General features: G+C 50.1%; 1 protein-coding gene across 2 annotated transcripts; it reads left to right on the forward strand.

The window, feature by feature from the left end:
- Window positions 1-1,325: 1,325 nt before the first annotated feature.
- OSR1 (odd-skipped related transcription factor 1) lies at window positions 1,326-9,338 on the forward strand. Of its 2 annotated transcripts, XM_076335429.1 has the most exons (4): window positions 1,326-1,364; window positions 6,856-7,548; window positions 8,113-8,212; window positions 8,697-9,338. In XM_076335429.1, exons 2-4 carry the CDS (start codon window positions 6,902-6,904, stop codon window positions 8,724-8,726), a joined length of 777 nt encoding a protein of 258 aa, XP_076191544.1. In that variant the 5' UTR covers window positions 1,326-1,364; window positions 6,856-6,901; the 3' UTR covers window positions 8,727-9,338. The 2 variants fall into 2 exon arrangements, with proteins under 2 accessions (XP_076191544.1, XP_076191542.1); XM_076335427.1 differs by having other exon boundaries at window positions 8,113-9,338.
- The last annotated feature ends 1,426 nt before the right edge of the window (window positions 9,339-10,764 follow it).

The raw sequence follows: 10,764 nt of genomic DNA on the forward strand, positions 1-10,764 counted from the left end.
CTGTCTTCCCTAGCGTATTATATTACCCTGGTTCCTCGGGACGATGTAATACACCCAAGCAATTTTTCCCCCTTCACGGATCTAAAGGAGTGTGAATAGATGGATGAATAGAAAAACAAATAAGCAAGGAGATTACGGCCTCAGGATTAATTATAAAGCACGTTTAACCTTTTTCTTTCGAGGGTTATTTCGCTTTGCTTGCTTCGCCCGGGTGTTGGACTCCCCCCGGACCTAAGCAGGGCTCTGCGGCTCCCGATCCGCGGGGGATCCGCCGGACTCCGCGCGCCGCGGAACCCCGCCCGGGGTGCGGGGAGAGACCGTCCCGGGCCGCGGGAGGAGGGGCAGGAGGAAGGCACCGAGGTCAGGGGCGCTGGGGCGGAAAGTGGGGACCGGCAGGGATGCTGGGGCGGGGGGAGGAAGCGGCTCTAACCCGGGGGTGGACCCTTCACAGGTAAGCGGCTCCCGGGATCCTCTCGGAGGATCTTCTCGGAGAGGGAGAACTACTTGCGATCCCAAAATCCTCCCGGAGGGAGCAGATCCCTCCCTCCAGCCTCCCCCCACTTTTTCTTTTTTTTCTTTCTTTCTGCCTTTCTCCCCCTCCCTCCCTGGGCAGGTCCCGGTGAGTCCCGTCCCGCGGCTCGGCGGGGAGGGGGCGCAGCGAGGCCAGCCGGCGGCGGCGCGGAGCGGCGGGTCGGGCCGGCTCAGGCAGCGCGGAGCTGCACGGGGACCCCCCCCACCGCCTCCCCCCGAGAGGCCGCTCCGCCGCGGGGGGCCGCGCGTAGCGGGCCCCGGGGAGATGCCCCGGGGGAGGCTGCGGGAGCCGGGCGGGGGGGCGAGATCACCCGTTTGCGGGCTGCGAGCCCCGGGCTGCTGCGCCTCCAGGAGAAGAGGGTTGAAAAGTTGGTTCTTCCCAGCCAGAAACTTTCTCCCTGCGTGCGCATGCCCGGAGTCTGGTGGGAGGTTGAGGGGGGGAGCTGGGAGGGGGGGTTGAAATAAGGAGGAGGCTGTAGGGAAGGGATCGGTTCAGTCTGAGCTCGGCTGCTCCCGGGCGCGTTTGCACTCCGGCACACGCAGACGGCGCCGGGAGCAGGAGGAAGGAGAGCACCTCCGTCTCCATCAGCCAGAGCACCTGGACACCTGGCCCCGCTGCTCGCTCGGATCTGCCTGTACCCGCTGGAGGAGCAGTGGGGTGGGGTGGGGAGAGAGCTGTGCCCCCCAGGGCCAGCTCTGCTGACACTGACCTAGCCCAACCTCTTTTTTTTTTTTTTTTCCCTATTATTTTTTCTATTATTTTATTTTACCAGCTCCAATTTAGCCCAGGATCTTTTAACTGCTGCCAGCGGTGGAGCACAGATCGGGATTAGGTAAATAAAAAGAACAACTCATTTTGTTTGGTTTTTTGTTTTGCCAAGCCTCGGGGGCTGGGGATACGGATCCAAACACCTCCTTTTCTCTCCCTCCTTTCTTTCTTTCCCCCCATCCCCTCCCACCATCCCCTGGATGGTGCAGAAGTGGGGAAATTGTGGTTCACGTGAGGAGGACTGTTCTCCTTGGGGCGGGCGGAGGGTTGGGGGAAGCCTTCACATGGGGCTCGGGTATTTCGATGCTATTTAAAGATTTGTCTTCCCCTTTCAATGTTGTTTATCCCCCCTTGCGGAGGAGCTGTGTTTTTAACCCGAGCTAAAAATGACACATACGAGCTGCAAACCAGAAGTCTGAGTGTCCTTTATGGACTTGAACGTTCAGCTTCTCTCCTCTCTATTCTTTCATTTTCTCTTCTTTCTGTTCTTTTTTTCTGTTCGTTCTTTTTTTTCCTGTTCTTTCTTTCTTTCTTTCTTTCTTTCTTTCTTTCTTTCTTTCTTTCTTTCTTTCTTTCCTACTCCATTTTTAGTGTTTTAGGGTCCAAGAAGCCTTCTCTGTTTCCTCCCAAGGCCATAACAGAAATGAATTTGGTGTTTATATTTGTCTGAATGGATCAAAACAAGTTCAGTGTAGGGAGAGACTGAGCTTTTCTCGAGGCCGAGCCTATAAAGTGTCAGTGCAAAGCCGAGGATTAGGATGTAGTTGTTATAGTTGGCTTTTGGGAGGGAAACTATAAAAATCGAGCATTTCGGAGATTACCGTAGCGCTGCGGGAATTGTCCGATAAAACGCGAGCAGGACAGGAGGGTGAGAGCCGTGTCCCGGACAGGTGCACAGTAGGTCCAGTTTAGGAAGTCCGAAGCCAACCGAGAAAAGGGGCCAACCCCTAAAATAGGGCTGAGCTCGGGACCCTGCCGCGCTAGCACCGCGCTGCGCAGCCCCGCGGCGGGAGCCCGGCTGCGGGGTGGCCGGGGCCGGCGCCGCCTCGGCCGGCCAGGCCCGGGGATGTGCCTCGGTGCCCGGCGTGCCCCGCGGGGGTGTCGCCGCAAAGGTTTTGCCCCCCACCCGTGCGTGCTGTGGCCGTGGGAAGCGAGGAGGACAGAGGGAAGAAACCCTCCCCGCCGCCGGGAGAGAGGAAGGACGATTTATTCGTGCGCAGGGGAGGCTCCGGGCGTTTCTCTAGGGAGAAAGCTAGAACGAAACTTATGCTGGGGGCCTTTCTACACCCGAGGGGATTAAAAGAACACACACGCGAAACCCCCAAACCAACCTAAAAGCTTCTGCAGGGAGAGGATTGAGGAGCCTGGCCCCTGCGGCCGCCCCGCCGGCACCCACCCGCGCCCGCCTCCCGCCCAGCGAGCCCGCCGTGGGGCTGCGCTCCCGCCCGTGGCCCTCGTAGCCACCGTCCCACCAGGATCCGGACTCGGGGATATTGTTGTTGTTATTGTTGGTTTGGATAAAGGCTGCGCCGGGCACTGTAGCCATCGCTGGTGCAGTCGGACCCCAGTTATTATTATTTATTATTATTGTTTGTTATTATTATTACTGCGAGACTAAAATCCGCCGCATTCATCCGCATTCGCAACGGTGGTCTGGAGAAACTTGTCAACACTGATTTCGTGATAAAATGTGAATGATGATTTTATAAGGATTGAGCGGAGATATCCAAGGCACATGCTGACTGAGTCCCTCCAGTCCTCATTAATGTTAGCAATTAACTCTTTCACGCTCAATTAGCCCCGAATAAACCTGCTTTAATAGATTCTGCACACTTCATTAATACTTTGAATAAATCTGTGCTGAACAATGCGCTTTATTCCTCAAGAGCACCACGCTCGAATGATGCGGAGCGAAAGGGCAATTTTATTCCCTTTCCAGTTAGTTTCCCAAACACAGATAAATTGTAAGCTCTATTTCCTCGCTTAAACTGATAGGAAGGGAAAATCTCGTCCCTTCAAAGGGGACAACATAAGTAGCCGACCTGGTGGCAAAATGCTGCACACCGATGCGATGCAGCCGAAAGGACAGGGCTACCAGACTTTAAAGGATTCAGGCAAAACAGGGGGACTTTTTTTGACAGATGAACCTGATTGCTGTAGTTTGGGGCTATCGCAAGAATGCAGCATTTTATGCCCGCTACTTTATCATGTTTGTAAAAATAAGCAACGTTCTCAGGGTAATTTACCTCCTCCATTCTCCCATGTGGAACTAATTAGCAAACCTCATTATTTATGAGTCAGGTATTTAATGTAACAAATATCCCTTTCAAAGGACACATCGGAAATTGATAATTCAAGGTAGAAAGGAAAAATACCGACTAGCCACAAGATTACTTAAAAATCCATTTAATTTGGCCCCTTGCTATGCTACCAGCAAAAAGCCGGCTGGATTTTTCTTTTTCTTTTTTTGGCGTTTAAGGGAGGTAGAATTTAATCTGGAAGGTTAAGATTACAATGGTCTTTAAACAATGGCAACTGGACAATAGCATTACCGTATCTTCAAACAGGACAAAGGGTAAGAAAGCTGGAGACAGATGTAGTCTTTCAAGTTTATGATCCTATTTTGCAGGGTAAATTTATCTTGGCATGAGTGGGTTTTGTTTCAGTCAGAACACAAGTAGTTTGTTCTTAATTACTCACCGACCTAGTTTGTGTTAAAAAAGAAAACCCCGCACAGTTTTATTGTGATGGGGGAATTCAAGCAGAGAACTCGCGGGGTCTTCTTCTTTAAAAAAATAAAAATAAAAAAGAAGCCCCGATAACGATCTGTTTACATGAAACAGAATTAAAGGTGGAGGTGACACCGAAATCAAAGAAACATTGATCTCTCTGCGGGCAAGTGGGAGAGTGGAGAGTTGCTGCGCTGTGAAACACGTTCGCTTTGATGTCCCGGGGAAAGGGGACTTCTTTATGAAATACTCTGCTCTGCATCCATATTTTTTACCATCCCGGTCGCACAGAGCAAAAGTGTAGCTTACATTCTGGAAAAGTGCCAAGAAACTTGTAGTAACGTGAACACACTGCTCCCACCTCCCCTTTTCTTATTTTTTTTTTTTTGTTTCCTCTTTCTCTTTTTCCCTTGTTTTCTTTCTTTTTCTTTTCATTTTCTTTTTTGAAAAATAATAGAACTGCTCTAGCAAAAAACCGCGGGTGCACTGGATGCTATTATGACCCGACTGTATTTCTCCTTGGTTTCTGCCCCCTTCTTCGTTTGGGAAATCGAAAGATGATTTTTTAAATGTTATCGAGCAAGAATTCACCCAAATTGGCATAGTAGATTTTTGCTTATATATTCCATATTAAATGTTTCCTAAGGACACGAAGACAGACAGACGGATAAGCCCAGAAATTAACTCAGTTTGCAATAGCGTGTTTCATGCTTGAGAGATCTAGAGCTACCTAGACAGGAAAATAGGCACGGAGCCCTTGTGACAGACAGAAAAAGACATTTCAGGTACCCGAACAAGAGTGTTTTCCGTGCACTTTGTTCTCGGGGTCATCAGTTGAGGCATTTGTGCTGCAAAGTGGACACACCTAGTGTATGGGCAGCACTAACAAAATAAAAAGCACTTCCCCAGATGAACAACAAAACAGTCTGGTTGGTTCATAGGCCCTAAATAGTCAAAAAAAAAAAAAGGGGGGGGGGGGGGGAAAGAGGAGAGGAAGGAAAATGTAATGTGTGCATTTTTCAATCAGCCACTATCCAAAATGTATCCAATTAAAAAAGGCAAAATGTCACAATCTCTTATTCTGGGTCATTGCAATGGAATTCCTGTAAGGTTTGAGTCTCTCTTCCTGCTGCTGATTTATGTAAAGCGGTGTGAAAGGTGGACCCGGCGTATAGGGCAGCTCAGAGTAAGTTTCTCCCTCTCACACCCTCCCAGCCGCAGCTCCTCAGTCCAGGCAACAGGCCACATATAAATCAGATTTGTTTCCCTGGTCTTTAGACCTCTTCCGCCACCAGTTTCCACCCCCCAGCCCTCCAGCCCAGAGGGACAATTACTGCTCTGCAGCACTTTGCCGCCTCCTTTTCTCCAAAGGGGCTTTACTCTTCATGTGGGGGTGAACTGACCCTCCAGGCTGACTGCTGCGAGGATCCTGCTGGGACTCTGCAGGGATCTTGTGGGGATCCTATGGTGACTCAGCAGGAACTCTATAAGGGATCTTATGGGCACCCTGTGTGGATCCTGCAGGAACCTGTGGGATCTTATGGGCACCCTGCAGCGACTCTATGGGGACCCTACAGGGATCCTGCAGGAAAGCAGCCCCACCGAGGGCAAATCCTGGAGATTGCTTCAGAGAAAGCGAGTGCAAACTGGGCTGCGAGTAAGGAGGAGGCTCCCTGGGCTGCAGGGATGTGATGCCTCTAAAAGCCACGGGTGCTCTCTCACACCCACAAAGAGGGGAAGCTGCGTCCCCACCACCGACCCTCAGGAGACACCTCCTGCCAAATCGTTGACAGCAGCCAGGGCTGAATTTGCAGGCATGGCCAGATGCTCCTCGATGCTGCTGTCTGGTAACATTTTTCCCTCCGCCTTGTGGGGTGGAATGGGTAGGGATCTGGCCTAGAGGAGGGGCTGGGGGCTTGGTGGGACCCTGAAACACAGAGCAAAGTGGTGGCACCCAGCCCAGGGAAGGGCTGTGGCCCTGCGGCCCTGCAGCTGGTGGGCTGGGTTGTCCCCACGGGAAGGGTCCTTCCAGCCCTCGCCTTTTTGCCTTTTGAAGGGTTCTAATTAAGCGATTGCCTAGATTAGGATGTGGGCTTGAAGCTAGACACTTCCCCCTGAGGAAAGCAAATGGCACTTCAGATTTGTCACCAGGACTCAGCATTTTCCCATTTCTTTTTGCAGCACATAAGAGGGATGGCTGTTGGATGGTTTCCCCCCCAAAAAAAAATTTGGGGATTTTCTTTCTTTGAATGAGGGAGGACGTGCAGTTCTGAGTGCCCAACTGCCTCCACCAGCCCAGAGGCAGAGGCTTGGCTGAGGCCAGACCTCAGGGAGGTGAGCGACCCAGGGGCAGTGAGCTCTCTGCACCTCCTCCCCACGTCACCTCAACGGTCAGGGCTAAAGGCAGTTTTTGGGGACAGATGTAGTGGGCAGTATCCCACCATTTTCTAAAGGCTGAGGATGCCCAGGAAGGGGCTGAGGTTACATGAGAGAAACCTCAGCTTTGTAGGCCAAAATGGCACCTCTTCCCTGTCCCTGTGCAGAGGGTCATCAGAGGTCTACCTGTCACAGGGATGCTGTTGGGGGGTGAATGACTGTGCATGGGGTACAACTTTTGTGTGCAAAGGATGGGGAGAGAGAGAGTCTGGAGACCTATGGAGATACACTTGTGGCCAAGAGCTGGTCAGGTCTCTCCAAGTCCAAGTCAGCCTCCTCCTGTGGCTTTGGAGAAGGGCATTAATGAGGGGTGAGGTGAGAAATTACCTCTGCTTTTATCTTCGTGTAAATCCACCTTTCCCTCTTCCCCTCTTCATCTTTATTTTCCAGATTTTTTCCTCCCCTGTTCCCAAGATCCTCCTCCTGAGCGGCCACCATGGGAAGTAAGACCCTGCCAGCCCCAGTGCCTATCCATCCTTCCCTCCAGCTCACCAACTACTCCTTCCTGCAAGCGTTCAACGGGCTGCCCGCCGTGCCCTCTGACCACCTCTCCAACCTCTACGGCTTCAGCGCCCTGCACGCCGTACACCTGCACCAGTGGACTTTGGGGTACCCGGCCATGCATCTGCCCCGCTCCTCCTTCTCCAAGGTGCCCAGTGTGTCAAGCCTGGTGGATGCACGGTTCCAGCTGCCAACCTTCCCGCTCTTCCCACATGTCATCCAGCCTAAGCAAGAGGCCACCAATGTGACCCTCAAAGCCAAACCCCGCTTTGACTTTGCCAACTTAGCAGTGGCTGCCACACAAGAGGACCACTCTAAACTGGGACAGGCAGACAGTCAGGGCTCCACCCCAGGGCTGGGGTCTTTGCTTGAGGTGACTAAACTCTCTCCAGAGAAGAAACCCACACGGGGAAGGTTACCATCCAAAACCAAGAAGGAGTTCGTGTGTAAATTTTGTGGCAGGCATTTCACCAAGTCCTACAACCTTTTGATCCATGAAAGAACCCACACCGATGAACGGCCCTACACATGTGACATTTGCCACAAGGCCTTCAGAAGACAGGATCACCTGAGGGATCACAGGTAATGATTATTCTTCTCCTGTCCTTTTTTCCCTGTGTATCCATATTCTCCTGGTTACCTACTTACACTCATGAAGGTGCTTGTAAGAAAAGTCATGTCCCTGGCCAGCCGGCAGTGTTCCCTCTAGGTTTTCCTTTGCCCACTGCTGGTGGAGAAGCCCAGATAACTCACTCCAGAAGACAGGCCTGTTGTTGTACTCACTCACCCTGCAAAAATGACTTGCACAGCCTCCTTCTTAGCTTCCACAGACGTTTTCGCCCTCTGTTTGTGTCATCTTGTGTCCTCTGCCTTTGTGATCAATCAGAAGTGTCGTGACGACACACAGCCTGGTGACCTCAAAGTTAGAGAGAAGCTTTTTATCCCTAAGAAAGGCATCCTTGTAAGCCTCTGACACCCACTTCTTTTCTTGCACACACACATACGGATCGTCGCCCGAGTGCTGCACTCCAGCACTCTTGGTCTCAGCAGTAGGTGTAAAAAGCGCCAGCGTGTTCTCCATCAGGTAGATCACTGCTGAGTTCAGGCCGGTTATTTCTGACATCTCGATTGTTTTTCTCTCCCTAGATATATTCATTCTAAAGAAAAGCCTTTTAAGTGTCAAGAATGCGGGAAAGGATTTTGCCAGTCCAGAACGCTAGCTGTCCACAAGACACTGCACACGCAAGTAAAGGAACTGAAACCTGCCAAACTTAAGTGCTGAATCTCCAACTTCTATGAACTTTTCCTCCCCTTCAGACTTTACACCAAAACCAGAGCAGAAACAAAACTTTCAGGATGGGAGCACTGAACTTTGTGTTTTGTTTTTGTTTGTACTTTAAAAAGAGCAAAATCTGCCCCCCCCTCCCCCCAGCAACTAACTTCCTAAGTTGTGGGTGAAAAGATTATTTTGCATTTAAAATATACATGAATGATGCAGAGAGTGCTAGCTGACTTGTGTGGCTTTGATAAACTTTATGCCAAAAGGTGGTGCTCACGTGTTGGACAGGAATCTCTTTAAAACCAAACAAAAACCCACAAGCCCCCCCCCAATCCCAACAAAAAAAACCCCAAATCGTAGCTTCCAAAAGTATTACTTTAAAAAAAAAAAACAACCTCTTATTTTATACTTTTTTTTTGACTGTATAAAGCTTCTTATTTTTACACTTCAGGAAATACAGAGTATTCCGGAAGACGATTAAGAACTGAAACGGTGGTTTCTCATCACAGCACCATTAGGACAAGGAGAAGGGCAACTTGCAAATCTCATTTGCTAGTTTGTTTTCTTAAAAGGAGAAGAAAATTAATGTTTGGAAATGACCTAAATGTCTCAAGTGATGAGTCCTATCATGCGCTAGAAAACGCATCCAGCTCTTAGACCTGCGCGTCCCCGGTGTTTGGGACAAATCAGTGTTCATGGGACATGGAGACCTTTTCTTTTGCCTTGTGGTCTAGTGCGCTGTGAGGAGGTTTGTAACTCGTGGACTTATTTAAAAAAACCCAGAGGAAAGAAAGATGGCAATACGTCAAACTGACGGTATGCACAACGTGGTTTTAGTGGTACTTTAAAGTCTTCGTATGTCCTGATGAGAGAGAACAAATCTCAACCTGAGAGCATATTTTTTTAAATGCTGGCTTTCTGAACAGTGTATTCAAATTAAGAGACATTCCAATAAGTTTTGTTTATTAAAAAAAAAAAAAGTTGTATGGCTGTTTGGCACTTTATGCTGATTATTGGTAATTGACATTTATCACTGGATTGTGTGTGTTTTTTAAGTATTAAAATAAATCGTTATTTTACAGGCAAGTCTGCATGGACTACATATGTGTTCATTTTGTTTTTGGTCTCTTCCCTAGCAAACCCTCTCTGTCAATATGTCACTATTCAGAACCTTTCTTTTTTTTTTTTTTTTTTTTTAGTTAACTTGGTATTTCCTCAGTGCTTGTTTCTACCAGCCTTGGAAAGTCTGGATCTTTCCTTTACGCATAAGCTTTCCCCCTCCTCATTTTCTTTTTCTTCCCCCTTCCTTTTTTCTTTTTTTTCTTTTTTTTCTTTTTTTTTTTCTTTTCTTTTCTTTTTTTTTTCTTTTTTTTTTAAGGCTGACAAAAGTAAACAGATCTGCAGGGAGTCAAATAATTTTGCTGCTAGTGTGGAAAAAAAAATCGTCTTGGGTAACTAAATCTTGGGTATTAGCTGATAAGATTAGGTGTCAGAAGTGTTACAAAACAAATCAGATGAATAATGGGCAAATTGTTGCTGCCTTCACAGCCTGAAGGCGCTGCGGGGAGAGCCGCCTTCGCACACCCTTCCCTTCGCTTGTCAGGAGCGGGCATTTTTCAGCAGCATCTTCGGCCGGTTGAGCGCTGGTTGGGGGGGGGCTTTGATTCCCGGCAGCTGTCTTAGATCAGAGATGTTTATTCCACTGCGAAACCGCCTTGGATCGAGACGGGGGAGAGAGCTCAGAGCTGGGGTATCCGCCTGAGCCTTTGAAGCGCCTCTTGCCGTCTTTTCTCGTCCCCTCGGCAAACCCTAAACCCCCTTCTCCCCGTCACAAGCCAGTGCCCCCCGCGATAAGAAATTATCCTACAAATTAGCGCGGCGACACGTCCGAAGTAACGTCGGACCTACCCCGGCGGCTTTTGCGCTGCCGGAGCGCGGATGCTTTTGACGCCGCAAGCCGCTCGGTCCGAAGCGGTTCCGTTCCCCCCTTCCCCGCTCCGCTTGTAGAAAATATTTCTTTATTTGGTCAAGGAATCCTATCAACGACAGGGAAAAAGTTGCTGTTGTAACTCACTTAATGTAAGGGGAGGGGGGAGAAACCTCTCTCCCCCTCTTTTTTATTGGACACCGATTCGAGCGCATCGTAACTAATTTAAACGCACTTGCTGGACGGGTTGCAGAGTCCACCTTCAGCCCTTGGGAAGCGCGGGGTGCCGAGATGACGCCTCTGCGTGCATCCAGCTCCGGAGGCTGTGAGAATGGGCAGAGTTTGAAGCCGGCTTGCTTTTGCTTTGCTTCCCACCCGCCACTCGCTTTCCACTCCGCGTAAAGGCTGTTGGTTTTGTCTTAAAAGGCATCTGAAAACCAACAGCTCGGTACAAGCAAGGAGCGCGGGGGTGAAATCACCCAAGCCTGCGGGAAGCCTGGGCTGGCCCTTCGCGCTTCGACAGCGTGTAGCCGCCCCCGTGGAACGAGCGCGGAGGTCTGCGCGGCGCTCCGCCGGGCGCGCTTTGCGGGGA

This window comes from Aptenodytes patagonicus, chromosome 3 (assembly GCF_965638725.1).
Source record: "Aptenodytes patagonicus chromosome 3, bAptPat1.pri.cur, whole genome shotgun sequence".
Classification (NCBI taxonomy): Eukaryota; Metazoa; Chordata; class Aves; order Sphenisciformes; family Spheniscidae; genus Aptenodytes; species Aptenodytes patagonicus.